The sequence below is a fragment of the Miscanthus floridulus genome, chromosome 15 (genome assembly GCF_019320115.1).
Source record: "Miscanthus floridulus cultivar M001 chromosome 15, ASM1932011v1, whole genome shotgun sequence".
Classification (NCBI taxonomy): domain Eukaryota; kingdom Viridiplantae; phylum Streptophyta; class Magnoliopsida; order Poales; family Poaceae; genus Miscanthus; species Miscanthus floridulus.
The window spans coordinates 31,007,168-31,025,467 of record NC_089594.1 but is presented as its reverse complement, the minus strand read 5'-3'; the positions used below and the strand labels follow the sequence as shown (position 1 = coordinate 31,025,467).

Below are 18,300 nucleotides of genomic sequence, written 5' to 3'. Positions count from 1 at the left end.
GGGCGCCCCTCCGATGGGTGCCGGGACGAGTGCCTCCTCGTGGAGGTGTAGTATGCCGAGCCAGTCAGCGACGAAGTCCAGGCTTCCGAGGAGGAAGGCCTAGGATGGCTCGAAGACGGGTGGAACCCACATCCCAACAGGTGGGAGCACGGGAAACTCCAGTGAGCCGAAGCGAATCGAATCGCCAGAGCCCGCCACGGCGAGGGTGGCAGAAAAGCGGGCCATCCAATGACAAAAAAGTGTTGAACTTACATCATCTTCTCCACGGACAGCGCCAACTGTCGGTGCAGAAAGTGACCAACAAGTAAATATTTATAGTTTTGTCGTACGTTGTGATTGGAGCTGGCCTAACACTCAATGACACAGGGTTTATACTAGTTTAGGCAATATGCCCTACGTCTAGTTTGAGTCGGTCAATGACTTTATTCCTGAGCCCAGGTGCTCGAAGTTTACAGTGGGGTTACAAACGAGAAGGAGAAAGATGGGGTGCACGAGAGGTCTGAGAGCGACAGGAGCTCCTCTATGAGCTAAGTGTTCAAGCGTGTGCTTGAGGTCCGAATCTGACGGTTCTGTGGTTGTGAGCTAGTGAGCTTGATTGATCTGGATTAATTTGTATGAACTTGAATTAACTTAGTCTCTTGGTAGAGAGCGCATCCCCTTTTATAGATGAAGGGGATGGCCTTATAAGTGAGAGAGAGAGAGAGAGTTCGTATGCTTCTAAGTTTTGTTGCCCACGCCGGTGGGTACAGGAGGATGGTAGGCGCCCACAACACTATTGGATGTCGGTTGTATGTGGGAGGTTACGTCGTCTTGTTTCGGGTATGGCAGATGTCGGCACCTGCATATACTGTTGATGCCCAGAGGCATGTGAGGAGTTTCACCATGTTCACTTGGTACGGTAAATCCTGACGCCCACAACACTGTTGATGCCCAGAGGCATGTGGGGGGCCTTACCGTATGGGAGTTAACGGCGCCCATAATACTGTAGAGGAAAATGTCGGCGCCTACAATACTATTTGTGTCAGGGCGGTTGCAGAGTACTGTTTCTATAGGCGACAAGGCATGGTCCCTGGTATCATGGTTTGACTTGAGCGCCTTGCCTTGCTTTCTCTGTTCGTTCCCTGGTCTCTTCCGAGCGGGCGTCCCCGGTCGGTTGGTCTCAGTCGGTTCTGGTTGCGCCAGTCGGAGAAGAGCAGTGAGCAGGGTCTTTGTATACCCCGGTCGAAGACGTGGGGTCGAAGTCGGAGGTAGTGCTTTGCCAGGCCTTCCGATCGGAGAGACCGTCCGAAGGCGCTGGAGACCGAAGTGATCGCTCCGGTCGGAGAGGTGTGCCGAAGTCGACAAGCGGGCGCTGTTCCTCCTCGGTCTGACCTTCCGGTCGGTGACTGGACCGCCCTTCTGGTCTGTTGTTTTAGACACTTGGGTCGACCCATGAGTTGCGCGCTATCTGCTTGGACCGAGCCTTTGCGGGGAAGCCGGTCCGCGAGGGACCCCGGGTTTATGAACCCGACACTTACCATAAACAATCAAATTGTAACATGTTTCAATTATGATGCAACAAATTACTTTAAATCCCAGGTGCATATGGCGGTTGAAGGATCTTACCATGAGCAATCAAATAGTAACATGTTTCAATTACGATGCAATAAATTAGTTAAAATGATAGAAAACCAATTTTTCTTTGCATTAGTTGGAAAACCAATGTGCAGCTTGAACTTTTGTTTTCAAAAATAACTAAATTTTTTTCAATACCAGAAACTCCTTGATGAAATACGAAAGCTAAATATATCAATTGGAATTCACGCATACTTCTTAATGAAATGCACGTGAAGTCATGTTCTCGAAAAAAATAAAAAAAAGTTAAATAAAAAAGGTTGCAATTTCTTTAAAAAAAACAACAGGCACAACGAATTGTGACAAATCAGCCGCCGGAATAAGGAATGTAGCCGCCGGAATTTTTGGTCCCCAATCGCTCCGCTTTGCCAACCAACCATGCACCCACGACCCACCTGCACCACGCCGTTAACGGGTCCGGAACATCCCTCATCGGATCCACTCCGCCCTCCCTTGTCCCGTCCGATTCCCCACAGCAGCGCCCTCGCCCTCCTCCTCCTCCAGTCCGGATCGCCTTCTCCCATCGATCCGTCCGGACATCGGCATGGCTGCGCCCCCGCCGAAGGCCGCGCCGGCGCCGAGCGCTTCTTCGGCGGCCTAGCGTTCGTTTGCCTCCGAGGAATTTCCGCCGGTCGCGTTACCGGATCTTGTGTGGGTGGGCCGTCGAGGATCCCGCTCCCCGCGCCGCCGGCGACCGCCCCGCCACAGCTAGTATGAGCTCCGACGGGCGCCTCCACCGCGCGCTGGCCGCGTTCGGCGGCGGCAGCGACGTGTGGAGCCTCGTGGACGCGGCACTCGCCGCCGCCGCGCGGGACAGCCCCGCCGAGCTGCGCGCGCGCCGCGACGGCATCGTCCAGCGCCTCTACGCAGGGGCAGCCCGCTGCCGCAACTGCGACGCCGACGCCGACGCTCACCCGCCGCCTGCTCAGCCGAATGGTGCCGTCGCTGCTGCTGCTGCTGCTCCTGCGGCGGCGTCTCCGGCCTCGCCTGACGAGGCGGTCGACGCGGACGGCCTCGACGACGACGATGCGGATGCCGACGCCGGCGTGGAGAGCAAGATCCTGGCGATCAGGGATTTCCTGGAGGACCCCGACCAGGTCCTCAAATATCCCATCTTTACCGCTTTGATTAACAGTACTACAATTTTGCTGACAAAAGGAGAGAAAAGGCTCACTGCTTGGTTGCAATCTGTACCTCTGTCGTGTGGTCTCCTCACAGTCGGAGGACGAGATGGTGAGCCTGCTGCAGCACCTAGCAGACATGGACATCACCTACAAGGCTCTCCAGGTCAAACTTGCTTTTAGCTTCCGCGTTTCCTTGGTCATGTTCAAGGAAAGATTGGTTTGGATGCTTTCTGAGGCAGGCAGCTCAACGTGGTGAAAAGTTTGCGATTCTGTTTTTTGCAGGACACGGACATCGGCCGCCATGTGAATGGCCTGCGTAAGCACCCATCCAGTGAGGTCCGGCAACTGGTGAAGCTGCTCATCAGGTGATGAACCAGCTGACTGCTCTATTGGATCGATAATAAGACATAACTATCTTCTGATAATCTGATTGTGGATTTGTCTTTGTCTTCGGTCTTTAAGGAAATGGAAGGAGATTGTGGATGACTGGGTGAGGCTGCACAACTCAGGTGGTGACGGTGGTGGCTCGATCATAAGTACGTTGCTGTACAGAATTTTGAACTTGTCTAATGCGCTGTGTTTGGCTCCAAAGCTTTTGGAATTTCTTTGTGCTTGGTGATAATTTTGATACATTTGATTCATGGTGGCAGGCGATGGTGACTCACCTGATAAAGTCCAACCCAAGTACCATCAAAATACTCATGTAAACTATTCTTTCACGCTCCAATGTGGGCTGATCTTATGTTTCTTGTATATAGTAAATTAATAATTGCAAATAAGATAACTATGTCACACCCGATTTAGCAAATCCATTTTTCTGAGAGGTTAGACCTGTGGACAGTATCGTGCTAAAGGTGTGTAGTTCAATTTCCCTTTCTAATGAATCCATTATGTACTCCCAAAGTGTCATACTTTGCAGCACACGTCTTAGTAACAACTAAAAAGGCTAAACAAAGCTTTAATGCTTCATACCAATCTTCTTATACCTTTAAATTATTTTTCTCGTCTCAATGGCATGCTTGCCAACAAAAAATCAATTTATTTTGTTGCTATTGTGCAATTGCAGGTTTCAGACTTCAAGTATTCTCCCAGCCCACAGAGGCATAGTGAGTTCCCATGTCCATCCCCTAAGAGGTTTAAGTAGAGCTCGTACATTGCATGACCAACTGATGTACCGATGGTCCCTATTTTGGACCTTAGATGTTTTGAGCTCAGAGAGGTCTGGCAATCATAATTTGGTGGAATCAACAATGGAGAAGCGTAGAACGAGCCCTGCTCCTGCATACCATAACACTAAGCAGAACAACAGCAACAACTATTCTACTGTTTCATCATCTGCACCAGCTGTAAGTTTTTGACCATACAGTCCTCTCTGATTTTTCTTACAGCTGTACTTGTCATTGCAAAGGGACTATGCACTTGGTTTTGTTTAATGCACAACAAAAAAGCTTGAAAATAAAGTTCAGTCCTCCCTAAAAAAGAAAGAAGAAATAAGGCCAATACTCTATCAGCATGGAGTTGTCATCTGTTCACTAGCCTCACTATACACCACTCACTGCACATTGGTGTTATCATGCAAAGTAGTGAAAAAGGCCCTTATCATAATTAGGCTTTAACTTTTCTTAGACTTTTGACTTTGCTCTGCTCACGTTTAGCATAACAGCGCCTATTCTTTCATGTGATGTTCATAATTACACTCCGCAGAGAGCGATGAGGGAGCAAAAGAACACTCTTTTGGATGCTGAGAAGCTAGATTCAGCCAGGAAGAGGCTTCAGGAAAACTACCAGGAAGCGCAAAATGGTAATATTTCAATGGCATGCTCTGTACACTTACCATTGACTTAGAGCCTTACAAAGTTAAATAGCATCTCGCTACATATAATTCTTAGTCTGATTTCCCGTTCAACTTGTTAAAATGACGCGCTAAACTGTCAGGCTAACACTATGTCATTGTGATCCAAAAGCAGTAAGATTGATACCTATTTTTCCTAACATCTTTTTCCCGCTCCCTTTTCAGCGAAAAAGCAGAGGACAATACAAGTGATGGATATCCACGACATACCTAAGCCGAAGAACAGGAACACCTTCATACGCAAGAGTGGAGGTGGATTCCCGGGAAAGCACCGGTGATCTGCCAAACCGCCATCGTGCTGTAGCGGTCTCGCATATTTATTTTGTACTAGCAAAAAACGAAATCTGAAAGCAAACTCTTGTTTTCCCAGTTTGATTTGTACTCCTGCAGCCCAGTCCACTGATATAAGTATATACTGTCTAGTCCATGAGGCTACGCTTGTACTTCTCTTAAAACTGGAGAACAGAAGGAAAACAAATTGTGTTATTATTCATGACACACCCACCTTCTTACCTGATACCAATCCATGGGCCTTTTTGTTTTGTTTTGCGTTTTGTTTTTGTTTTTGTTTTTGTTTCTTTCTTCTTCTCTTCCTTTGTTTTGCATAGGACAGCCGGCTAAGAACAAGGTCGTGCAATGCAGAATGGGGTGCGTGGACGTGTGGGCGAATCCAATCATTCACGATGTTTGTCATTTTTTTTCTATAAAAAAGGAAAATAAATAAATAGCGAGTAGCACGAGCATACATTAGTTGTCATGAAGATGGTTCCAGTGGCAAGAGCTGAAGTTGTTTAGTCAAAAGTCAAAGCAGCTTGGTATCTCCCGTGGCTCGGGGAAACTAGAGATAGCCTAGAGGGCACATGACATTCGTGTGTGTTGTCCTGTACTCCTGTCCCCGTCGTGGGAAGTGGGGAGCCACGTCCTCGGCACTTTCAGACCAGAGAGTATTGTGCTTTCTCCATCCCACGAGATTAAGGCCCTGTTTAAATCACCAGCTAAACTTGAGCAGGCTAAATTCAGCTACGTTAGATTCAAACAGCCCACGGCTTGCAAAACTTTAGCTGGAGGCTAAAATGTACATAATCACTTTAGCTGTTTCAATCCTGCTAAAAGGTCTCTAGGACCTCAATGACCAAAGTACCTTCAACTTAAGTTTCGCTAGAGAATCCAAACACCCCCGGCTAAAGTTTAGCTAACTAAACCAATGAAATTAACGAGGGATAGCATGGTTAAGGTTTTTAATTAGCTAGAGGATCCAAACACCTCTAGCTAGCTTAAGATTAGCTAGCTAAATTTTAACTCTAATAATTAGCTAGCTAAATTTTAGTTAGGGTGAATCAAACATACCCTAAGTCTACGATGCTGCTACGCTAGATTCATCCGTCCGAAGCTATGATCCCTGTTCTTTCCACGCACCGTCGTCCTCTTCGACGCCATGCTAAGCACTGAGGAAGCGAAAATAGACGCTAGCGCAGTAGCACTTTTTAGGGAGCTGTAAGTTTATGCCGTGGTAACAACGAGCTAATCTCGGGTAAAGTCGTTCCAAAAAAAAAAAAAAAAAACAGACGAGGTGATTTCTGACCAGCACATATGAAATGGATTCACTCTGAAGACCAAACAGGCTGTTAGGAGTCTACTAGTGTAACGTGCCTCCTAGATTTCTTGTGATTGAAAGTGTTCAGCGTGGGCAATGTTTTTGTCAACTGTGACAAATAAACGAAAGGGCTGGTAGTCAAGTGGTTACAAGAGTCGCAGCAGTACCTTAGGTACTAGGTTTGACTCTCTGCGGGAGCGAATTTTTCAGGATTTAACGGCGTTGTACTTTCAGTGGTAGGCGACGTTCTCGTCGACAGAGAGGCGCCTGTGGTGACTTCCTCAATCTCGAGTATTTGCTAGCCTGGTCTTCGAAGATGCTCCTATGGGTTGAATTTGCGTGCGTACGTTCGTAGGGGTGAGTGTGCCGTGTACGTATGTTGTGAGTGTCTGTGTTGTACTGTGTAATCGCAAAAAAACTATGACAAACACGGTGTCGATCGTCATGGTTGTGAGTAAGTTTGCTTGGACTTTCGCTATGATTGTCAGCCAGTCTTGATAATTTGGAGATCGTAGGACCACATAAAGCTAAAGGGTCATTTACTCAAAAATAGAACAGAGGAACATGCTACACTTTATTATTAAAAAAAAATCGTACGCTTTAGGGGTTATAGGGCAAAAGCTAGATCAGCCGTTAGCAAGCAATCGTCAGGGTCTGACGGGGATGTATAAAGGTTTGTGAGATTATAGGCAGTAAAGCGAGTATCAATCTTGACCTCCATTTTTCTTTGCAATTTTATGAGATGCCCACATTTTTGGTCGACAACTAGAAAAGATAATATAGGGGGCCAATGCCCCCCTCCCCATCCATACCCACACTCACACCCCACTAGCACCACCACCCAAAAAATCTCATGATAAATCAATAATAGCAATAATAATCCTATTTGTATTAAGCTATGTCGAATAATAAATGTAAAATTTCTAGAAAAAACATGCAAACTATGTATGATGAAAATTAAGTGATAGTTATCAAATAATTGCTATTATAATAGGCATGCTTATGTCCATGCAAAAATAAAAAATCATATATTTACACTCTATTTGATTAGCAAGATAAAAGAAAACGACAATTCCATACTAGTAATTTATTGAGTATTTTGTACTAAACCATAGCTAAGATTATATTTGATCATAGACAACGCATGCTATCTTCATGTAACATACCATCTAAAGAAACACATATACCATATGGTTCCCTATCCATGCCTAGTTCTTTATTTTTCAATTAGTATGGTCATTTCAAAATGTAATATGGCATTCAATACCACATAACACAAGCAAGTTTTGGTTGTTTGGTTTGGTCGTGTTGCCTAACTATCTTGAAGATTATGCAAGCAAGTTCTGCCTTGCTAGCCTGAGACAGCCAAATTGACTCTTCTGGCTAGGCAAGGTTCTCATGCTCTGTGCTAGCCAGAAGAGGCTAGGATAGGCGAGCCACCCAGTGAAACCAAGCACGCCCAATATCTCCTTTAAAATTTCCATGTCTACTAGCACGGGTGTTTCACACACCAATAAGGTATTTGGGTTAGGAAGGGATTTGATAGATAATTAGAGACAATATACAAGGCTTTAGGTTTGGATGAGACTCCTCTGACTTTGCTTCCTGTGATTTTGAATCGCTGCAAGTGGGCTTGATTGATTTGCTCCCTGTAACTTTGAGTCACCGGTAGGTGGGCCCGATTGATTATAATCAGGTCAACCTGTGAGTGACTCAAGTCATCACAGGGAGCAGAGTTAGGGATTTGCTTCCTTTAGGTTGTTGCACTCATCGTCCTAAGCTTTGAAAAGCTCTAGTTATGGGCAGGAGCTGGGTGAAGGCCAAGCATCATCAAATGGGCAACTACATAGCGAAGAAAGAAGAAAAAGTTGGATGCAATATGTAAATTGAACCGTTCTAATTGGTTTGACATCATCTATGATCTCAACCAAACTAAGCAAACAATATCTCCTTTACCATTTCTATATCTACTAGCACGGTGGCTCCATGCACCAATGAGGTCTTTGGGTTAGGAAGGGAGTCGATAGGGACAATTGTACCAAGTGATTGTTTAGAAACTATTGGAGATCCTCTTATAAAGGTTTTGGCAAAATAATAATTGTCTCTATGGAGGAGGCAACCAAGGGGGGCATTATATTGGGACCAGCCGGTAACATTGGTTTTTCATGATGGATGCTGTGTGTTCGGATCCGATAGCCATGAGATTGCCTTGGTTGATGGGGGCGAGTGACACACAATACAACAAACAATAGAAAGATCACTACTACAGAAAACGTTTGTAGCAATGCGATAATTTTTTTAGGGACGACTGACGATGGAGCCGCCTCTACAGTGGACGTGCTCGGGACCCATGAGACCAGCCACCCATACAAACCGTACAGTTGGGGCGACTGGTGATACGAGCCGCCCCTACAAGTGGGTCAATTTGTAGGGGTGACTCACTCACCAGCCGCTCCTACAAAGTCGATTTGTAGGGGCGGCTCAATCACCAGCCGTCCCTACAAATATTTTGTATTTTTTAAATATTAATTCTGCATATTTTTTTATAAATGTATATATAAATGTATTAAAAACAATTTGCTATATTTTCGCGTACACATAAAAAACAACTTGCTTATATATATATATATATATATATATATATATATATAATGATACATTTTCTTTTAAAAAAATAAAAAAAATATATTTAAAAAATGGAAATTTGAATTTGTAAACTTTGAATTGAATTTTAAGACAGAAAATGACCTAAAATAAAAATGTTGTAAACATCAAAGTTGTAAAACTCATCAAGATTTACAACTTTTATTTTCATCATCTTTTCATTTGACTTAGTTTGAAAATTTCAAAATTTGAATTTCTTAAAATGGTAACTTCAAATAACATTTTCAAAGAGTAAATGATTTCAGCTAAAAGTCATGAATATAAAAGTTGTAGAACTCATCAAGGTATAAAATTTTTATTTTGGTCATTTGTTCATCCGACAAAGTGATAACAACATTGTTCACAAATTTTACATATCTCTCGTATGGTTTCATAAACTATATGAGAGATATGTAACTTTTGTGAACAATGTTACTATCACTTTGTCGGATGAAGAAATAACAAAATAAAAGTTGTAGGTCCTGATGAGTTCTATAACTTTTATGTTCATGACTTTTGGAGTTCAAATCATTTGGTGTCTTAAAATTTTGTTTGAATGTATCATTTATTTAAATTTAAAATTTGAATTGTTCAAATTTAGTCACATGAAAATATGACCAAAACAAAAGTTGCAGCGATTGATGAGTTCTACAACTTTTATGTTCATGACTTTATCATTTGAAACTATATGCTCCTTCAATATGTTGTTCCATGTTTACATATTTTTAAATTCAAATTTTGATTTTTTTCAAACAAAGTCACATCAGAAGATGACCACAATAATTTGATAGAGCATGATTTTAGAAAAATTTAGGAAAAACAATCAACACATTTGAAGTTATTATGAGGAAAAAAGACTAGTTACAAATTTTAGTCACAAGTGTGATTTCTCTTTTTAATCTGTGGCTAAAATTTGTAACTTGAACAAGTGTGATTTCTCTTTTTAATCTATGGCTAAAATTTGTAACTAGTGCTTCTCCCTGTTTACATCAAAATTTGGCCGGCCAGGAAATATCATTGGCATGGAACGACACGAGGTGCATCACGTGCATACCAGAAAGGGAAGGAAATATTCTTTGGTATATTGGTGATCTATGAGGTCTAGGAGCTCTTCTTCGACCAGAAAATATTATATTTTGGGAGAAGCATGATGTCCAAAGTCTCCTCACTGAAGACAAGGAAGAAGCAAGAGAAGCTAGAAGAATTGGTAATTTTATTGCCAATGGAGTCTATAGAAGGAAGCCATACATACGCCAACTGTGAAGCGCATCAGCTATCGGCTCAGAGAGTCTAAGTGCAATACAATTCTATTTTACCTGGTGACCACGTAATGAAGGGAAAAGCCAATTGCCACAACTAAATAAGGCAAATATAGGCACATGCATGTACATGTACGTACTATAGTTCGGCTCAGATTATTGAACCGACCAAACTAGGAGTCGTACCATAAACTAGATTGGATTGGATTTGTCTCCTTGTCTAGACAAACAAAAGACACGTCGGTCGACAAAGCTTTATTAGCGGATTCTACAAAAGGGGAAACGGGAGTCCATGTATCTTAAAATTTCCTTTTCTTTTAGATTTATCTTGTTAGGCAAGTTTTGTACTAGACCACCACGTGACCAACTAGGATTGTTTCAAGCCTCAGGGTATAAATATAAACCCCGGCTATTATAATCAGGACATCCACACATCAGTTAAAATCAGTCTTTACTTTTTTTGGCTTCACGCCAACCCTTAGGAGTAGAAGTAGTGTAGCTTTCGGTGAGTTCTTCAGCAAACAGGGCTGCATGGACTGATCGACCTCCAGCTTGCTTGTGAGTACCATCACGACTTGTATTGTACTTGTAAAACTACATCAGCTGATTGAGCTTTTATGAGCCATAATATAAGTTAGTTATCGATCTGTATCATAGTTTGTAAGGCTGCATCAGCTGATTGATCTCTTACGAATCATAATATAGATCAAAGTTATCAATCTTGTGTTAAATAACTTGTTGTTTAATACAATATCATCAGTTATCGAATCTGCTAAGATTAGTAAGATTTTCCTTGCTGTTTTTGGTTGATTCACCGGTTATCGATTTTGCTATAATTAATGTTTTATTAATTATAACAAAATCACCCGATTGAGATAGAGATAAATCGGCATCATATCATCTTAATTGGTCGTCCTTTGATCCGGTCATGCTTCAAATCTTATAATCGATGGCTTAATTTCGCTACATCGGCTATTTTATCTCTATTTCAATCAAACATAGTATGCATCCAAAGACATGTTTCAATCTTGAATAAACTCATTAGTTAATGAGATCTAATCTAACAACACTACCATAGCTGCATCGATCCGGTCAAACTTCACTGGTAAGACTTTAGATTAGAAATTATTGATTAGTGGTCTTGTTCATGATTAAGATATGTACTCTGTTTGTTTGCTATGACTGCATCGGCTATTTTAGCCGATTTGCCTATACTCTCATGTATATAGCATGCTTTCATGAATCTGTCAATATATAGATGGTTTTATAGATTCTTTGGCTTTAGTTTATTATCATTATTATAGCTACATCGATCTGATCAAACCATACTGTTGATGATAATAGATTAGACATAAAATTGTTTGTAGAATCATTTATATTAGATAGTCAATTTGTTCGTATGTTATACTCTTTTTATCAAACTCATCGGCTTGACGCTTTATATCAATCATGTTCCATTTAGCCGATGATGCTTTCTGATGTTCCATGAGCATCGGTTATTTTTGTTCGTATCATTGTTATTTAATATTAGCCTATAATCCTTGATTTAAAGATCTTCATTTCATGGATACGTTGGATATCGACTATTTAGTCGATAGCCTCATTAGATCGGCTATCTGGCCACATATTGGAACTGTCTGGTGCAACACCGACATGTTCCACCTTAAACTACTGATTATTCTCTCCTTATCAATTGCAGGGTCAAATTGACTGGTATGCCTTTGGTCCTGAAACTGACCGTTCTTGTGTTCAAGCTAAGCAGATCGTCGGATTCACTTTATCAAGATCATCTGGCTGCTATGTGTTGATCATATCGCCACATTTTTGTGTCAACACACTTTTTGGCACGCTCAGTGGGACCATAGTCCTTTGGTTAGAAGTCAGATACTCATCAGGTTATTTCTCATCGATAAGGTTCAGCCAAGAGAAGTGAAGAAGAGCAAATACGACGTTATTCTACACTTGGTCGATGACCTTCTAATCAGTTTAATGGCCGATATCATCAAGGACAAGTTCAGAAGTGGTGTACATGGGAAAGTTTCTAGAGGTTATCACACGAGCAAGATGTTTTGCTACATGTCCAATAATTAGAGATATCGGTCCAAGAAAAATGGAAAATTAATGCGGATAAATCAGAATCCTAGGGTGACACGTTAGTTGCATATAATGCGGAGTCGGATACAATATGGAGATTACAAGCAGAACATATATGGATTCTTTATTAAATCAAAGCAAACCTGGAGCAGATGCAATCAAACAAGGTTAGAAGCCGTACGTGCAAGCGTCAAACTACTCAAGGCATCAAGCCGATGGTTGTATTGAGATTGAATTGAGCTTTCATCCATCGGCTATTATCATTGGATGCTCCGTCACTTCCATACTCAGTCTGCCCTGACATTTTGAAGCCAATGATGGATTGGGGATTAGTGTCGCTGAGTGGACCAAGACAAAAAAGATCTATCCACGTAGAACAAGATATCATCGTTCCGCTGTGCAGATCGTCAAGTTTCAAGAAAGAGCGTTCAATCTTGTAACCGTGTAAAGATCCAGCAAACAGTCCAGGACGTTCATGAAGTCATGCGAACACCAAGCGTAGTGCGTCTACCGAATCCAAGGAGTTAATGCATCTTCTAAATACGTACAAGATACATGCTATTATCATAAGCATCAGGATTTCTGTTTGGATTTATTAACTGAACGGACCGACGATCGGCTGTTGGTGTAATTTCATCGGCTACTATCGACAAAGCCGTCAATATAGAGACAAGCTATGCAAATTTAAGAGGCTAATTGATCTGGAAAATAGGATAATGGCCAGCTCCGCCGATGCCTAAATCTTGGATTGGTGATGGCTATTTCAGAGTTAAAATATTTGAATGGAACATATGTCATTAGCAGGCAGGCCAGAATATTTTATTATATATGTTAGCAAGGCTATAGTTGTCGTTGATCTACTACTGTCCTCATCGGCCTCGGAAACAGCTACCTTACCAGAACAAAGTGTTTGGGCCAATGACATCAACAGAAGCCGATCAGCCAGAGCATAAAGCCGATGGTTTGCTAGATAGAAAAGATAGCTGAGCTTCTGTTGATATGTCCAAACCACCATGCTCACGGCAACAGCGCGGTGTCATTGAATATAGAACCTGGGTCCTGCTAACTAAATATTTGCCTCCCAAACCGACGAAGGCCGATCACTTCCTAAAATGGAATCGGCTGTGAGGATAGCACTTCATGTCATTTAAAAGGAAAGAGCTAACATGTTACAATGCCACGCATGCATATATACATGTTGACATATATGAAGAAGCTAGCAAGTGTGTATATGTCCATGCATGGTATACGCTTCTCAAAATACGTGAAGTTGATTAGTTGCTTAGAAGAAAGTCATACAAAGGATTCCTGCTCTAGATTGCCAAAGACCGTGGTATATCCATATATAAATAAGAGTTGGCTACTCCCCTGATATGCATAAGCTGATCTTTCACCTCCATAGACTTCAAGAACAAATATACAAAGACTGGCTTGGGGGCCAGTACTGGCTCAATTTCCACTTCAGCTGATGCATCAAGTGATGGAGCCATTTGGCCTAGCAGACACGACGTGGCCGGCTCAGGTTGAGCTGCCGCTAACAATGGTACTTCAGCAGTGGATGACTACGCGTGATGTGGGGGGCTTGGATACACAGGTGGTGTTCTGAACGCACAATCGGCTATGTAGAGCCGATGCCGCTACTACTGACCAAATTTTGCTGCTGAGACAAAAGAGGAAAAGCATCAAGAAGTTGAGTCCAATTACTATATGAGCCAAATGGAATTCTATTGTCGATTGGGAATTATTATATTTGGAAAGAGATCGGGATACGAAGTCCAGGTACCCCTTGGTCATCACGTGAAGATAAAAAGCAACAGAAGCTAGCAGATTAAGGAAAAGTGGACACATCATAACCAGAGAATTGGGATACATGTCTAGCTTCTCAAAATATGCTCATGCATGGCCGATTACTATATTCGGCTTTGTGCGGATAATTCAGTCGGCATGGGGGTAGACTCTAACTTGTGCAGACGGTGAATCAATTTACAGTTCCATCTTCTCCGTAGCCAACATATCAGTTCGTGATACTACTACAGTACCTAGGTTGAGGAGGGCTGATTAGGAATCAAGAGCAGTTGACCTATGTGTGCTATCAGAAGAAAAGTTCAGATCAAGTAGGCTGATAAAGTTGAGCAAATTAAGAATAGCCGATAGGCAGAGGAGATATTTTTTTTCTAATTACCTCACCATCAGCCAGATAATTTTGAAAAATAAATATCATATTTCCAGTGTCCAAACTCATGGGCAAGGGGTTGAGCCGATAAAGATGGTAGCCGATCACTTCCTAAAATGGAATCGGCTATGAAATTAGCAAGTCTCTTCACATAGGATGAAAAGAAAAAGCTAAATTGGCTGTTAGTTCAAGACCTTACCCTTCAAGCTAATGGAGTCTGTAGCCAATCGGCAAGGGCATAAAGCCAGTGAGATATCGGTTTCTGGTGTAGCAGTGGAAATTCAAGAATAATCAAGAGAAACCAATGAAGATCGATATAGCCGATGACCATAGCTGGTTCGGCTGGAGCCAATGGGATTGTCGAGGTCAGATTAAGTTTTCCTCCATAGGTTATTATCATTGGCTGTTCGACCAAGCATATTTTTTATAAGAAGAAAAGTCATCATGAGAGGTTACATCAGAGAAACAGAAAAAGTTAGCAACCTGACTGCTGATAGGAGACCGTTAGTTTTTGGATTTGAAAATCATTATCAGCATACAAAAAATTAGTTCCAAGTATTAAAAGGTGCTCAGAATTTATATTATGGAATCCGAGAACAGAGGATGACTTTTTATCATTAGCGGTGATATTGGAAAACAAGCCATGGAGAACAAAGGTATTGCTGCTTCTTTAAGTTGCCGATGTCTACGCAAGTAAGAGCAAGATGGATGGCTGTATACATAGATACGTGGTGTAAAGAAGCAACAAGAAGCCATCACATGTACGAACAAGGAGGCATCCGATGTTCATGTGCTATCGGCTAGGCACAAGAAAATAGCCGATAGTAGGGAAGAAGCCAATGTTCATGCTTGTTACCTCCGACTCCAGATATAGCCAATTATAAAAGATATCAGCTTCTATTACAAAAGTATTCAACACTATTCTGAGGAATGTGTTGGAATTCACGTACGAAGGAAGTTGAAGAGGACTTGATTTTGCCTACCAGTTACGCATTGGTATGTGAGATTAATTTAAAAGCACAAGAGATAGAGTCCGAATACCACACATGTGCACATGGCCATGTTAATCCTTGGAGTATGAAGCTCGGTGCTAGACGGCAGTATCTGATTGAAGCACAGAGCAGAAGCAGACCTGCTTATTCAAAGGCGTAACACATCGGCTATTCAGCATCGGCAAAATAGCAACTCACATTCAGGCACTGCTACAGTGCTAGCAGGTGTCGGTGCACAACAGCATCGTGGTGGACAATGGACCAATATGTTGTTGATCCGATACTATCCTCCTCAACCCAGGAAATAATTACCTTGTCAGAAATCAAGTGTTCCGACTGACGATGCCGACGGAAGGCGATCGGTAAGGACAGCTCAAAGGCCGATGGAACCTAGATAAGCATCATGGAAAATTAGTATATATATGATGCTATCTTGTGCATGCAGAAGATGACTTGCAAGCATCTTGGAGTCTAGTTAGAGCTGTATGATGACAATGTCTGTTAAGCGTATTTGTGTATGCCATACAAGAGAATTCCAAGAAAGATATGGGCATACGTATGATTGCAACTGATCTGCTAGATAAAGCCGAATAAAGCACAATCAATCATTTATGGACTATAATTCTATTTTGACACTTTTGCATGCCTTGCTAGCTTGGTTATTTACGTGAGGTAAAACAAAGGAAAATATTTGTATATCATGTGCAACACAAGCCCAAGATCCTCGAGTTCAACCAACAGCAGGGGCAAGATCAAGCCCCACAAACACCAGGGGGCAAGGTCAAGGTCAAATGACAAGGGGGCAATCACCATCACAACAGTTACCAAGTGCCCCTGTCAGACAGACAACTTAGCTTCCTACTAGACGAACCCAAGTGTATTTAGTCCAGCAGTCAACCTCATCAATTACTCAACAGGTCGTGCAACGGCTGGCTCAGGAAAGATTCAATACCTCATATCAAACGCCACAGTTGGCCTATAAAATTGCTCTATCAGTATAGAAGGGACAGGTCAATGGAAGCACAACAACGAAACCAATAAAAGCCGACGGCTAGAAGTTCCAAACATACTGTCATGAGATAAAGATAGAAAAGATTACTTCTGGTCGGCTCAGCATCTAGAGAATTGCTTGATGGCCCACTGAAGGTAACTTTGTCCTTAGCAAATGAGGTCCTCATGATCAAAGGAGTACAAACCACTGCTCTGAGAAGTATCCTATGCCTGTTGAACAGACAAATAAACTAAGAATACAAATGTTGGGTAGTCGAAAGACAGGAAAAATAAACTCATTAGTTTTCATCGGATTTCTCTTTCTTGGTGTGTTTCAACAGCCGATGATGCAATGTGTGAGGCAATTGGCTAATTAACATTTGCAGGAATCTCCATCCATCGACTCCTCTTAAATGATCCATGCAGCCGATGAAAATATAATAAATAATTATTTGAGCTAGCTTAGATCAGAGGAACCATCGACTCTGATATAGAGCCCATGATATTCATCGACAACAAGAAGCTGATATTAGCATTTGTTTGGCCATCTATCAAGGTTTATTCTGCCGGTAATGGTGTGGCGTCACGCTTCAGGATTCGTCCAAACCATGTAGGTCGTTGCAACACTAGAGTTAATTATATCGTAACTCCTGAGCAAGATACAACAGGAGTCCACTGATGATTTGTTTATTTGGATCAAGAATGAGTCGACATGTGACTATAATATTCATCGGCTTCATAGTGAGAAGATCAAGAGCATAAAACTGATGATTTCCTGATAGAAAAGAAAAAGACGACCAAGATTCTCTTGCTGGTATGTTCAAGTATATTAATTCAGATACTATAATAGCTGAACCTCACTCGAGTTCGGCTGAAGGGCAATGTAGGGATAGAGATCCTCATGGGCATTCTCAACTATTTGCTCACTGGCTCCTCTGTGGGGTGAACATCTCATTGAATCAGCTGTTGGTTCGCCATCGTCGTTGTAGCTGCATTCTTATTCTCTGGCACATTGGGTCTCGCTGTGACTATGTCACATTGACGCTTAGCTGCCTTATTGCCAGCGCCGACATGGCTATATTCGGGGGGCCTGGTACTCCTCAAATGGTCTTTCAAGATCCTACAAATACTTGTCTAAGTTAAGCGCCAATGTATCGGCTATGAGTGCTCGGAGTATATTTTAAATATGGTGGCCGAGAACCAAGGCACTATACATGTGCATGGCTACATTAGCTGGAGCTCAACCAGTTCAGCTTTATTATCTACAATGCCAACATGGATGTGCCAAGGCACGAGTACTCCTCCAACCTAGACCAGAAGATGCAGCAGCAGATATACAGAAATCGATAGGGGTCAGCTCAGTTGCACATGATTGATAGAGCATCCGACCTCGAAGCTGATTGCTTCTATTTCTGGCAATGAATTAGGCCCAACACCAATTACGTTTACTGAGCTTGGCACACATAAATCTGTCACAATATTTGACTCGAAAGCTGTGCTGGTCATCTCGTGGAAGGCAAATTGAAGGTTTTGTTACATGTTCTTGCATCTACAGAGAAAATACAAATAGCAGTCGGGAAAATACAAATAGCGAAGTATCTGAACTAATGACCTTCCCCAAAGAAAACCGGCTGCTAGTTCGATACCCCGCCTTTCAAACCAAAGAATCATTTTTCTTAAAAAGCCGATGAAGATCAGACATCATTGAAAATTAGAACTCAGAGTCGCATAGGCTGAATATTTTAATCAAAGACTTTAGGCTGATTCTTACCTGTTCATTCAGCCAACAGTGGTTAGATACTGCTCCAGGCAACCATATGTCAGGATTTGTCCGTTTGCTTAGGCCGGCGCCACTTCCAACTTCTTCGATGACAACCAGGGATTCTATGAGCTGACAAAAGTCACCAAGTAGGCCGCAAATCACACTGAGGTGATCAGGCTCAGGATGGAGGTACATGCATGCAT

General features: G+C 42.3%; 1 protein-coding gene across 1 annotated transcript; it reads left to right on the top strand.

Moving 5' to 3' along the window:
• Window positions 1-1,994: 1,994 nt before the first annotated feature.
• LOC136508095 (probable mediator of RNA polymerase II transcription subunit 26c) lies at window positions 1,995-5,104 on the top strand. Its single transcript, XM_066502711.1, has 9 exons — window positions 1,995-2,711; window positions 2,833-2,901; window positions 3,021-3,103; window positions 3,201-3,274; window positions 3,389-3,441; window positions 3,805-3,844; window positions 3,939-4,084; window positions 4,443-4,539; window positions 4,756-5,104. The coding sequence occupies exons 1-9, from the start codon at window positions 2,328-2,330 to the stop codon at window positions 4,866-4,868; spliced, it is 1,059 nt and encodes a 352-aa protein (XP_066358808.1). The 5' UTR covers window positions 1,995-2,327; the 3' UTR covers window positions 4,869-5,104.
• The last annotated feature ends 13,196 nt before the right edge of the window (window positions 5,105-18,300 follow it).

What these genes read in the sequence shown, in the direction of transcription:
- LOC136508095 (XM_066502711.1), top strand. Translation starts at nt 2,328, where the DNA reads ATGAGCTCCGACGGGCGCCTCCACCGCGCGCTGGCCGCGTTCGGCGGC. An exon ending in TCCTGGAGGACCCCGACCAG is followed by an intron (nt 2,712 to 2,832) that starts GTCCTCAAATAT and finishes GTCTCCTCACAG; the next exon opens with TCGGAGGACGAGATGGTGAG. An exon ending in TCACCTACAAGGCTCTCCAG is followed by an intron (nt 2,902 to 3,020) that starts GTCAAACTTGCT and finishes TGTTTTTTGCAG; the next exon opens with GACACGGACATCGGCCGCCA.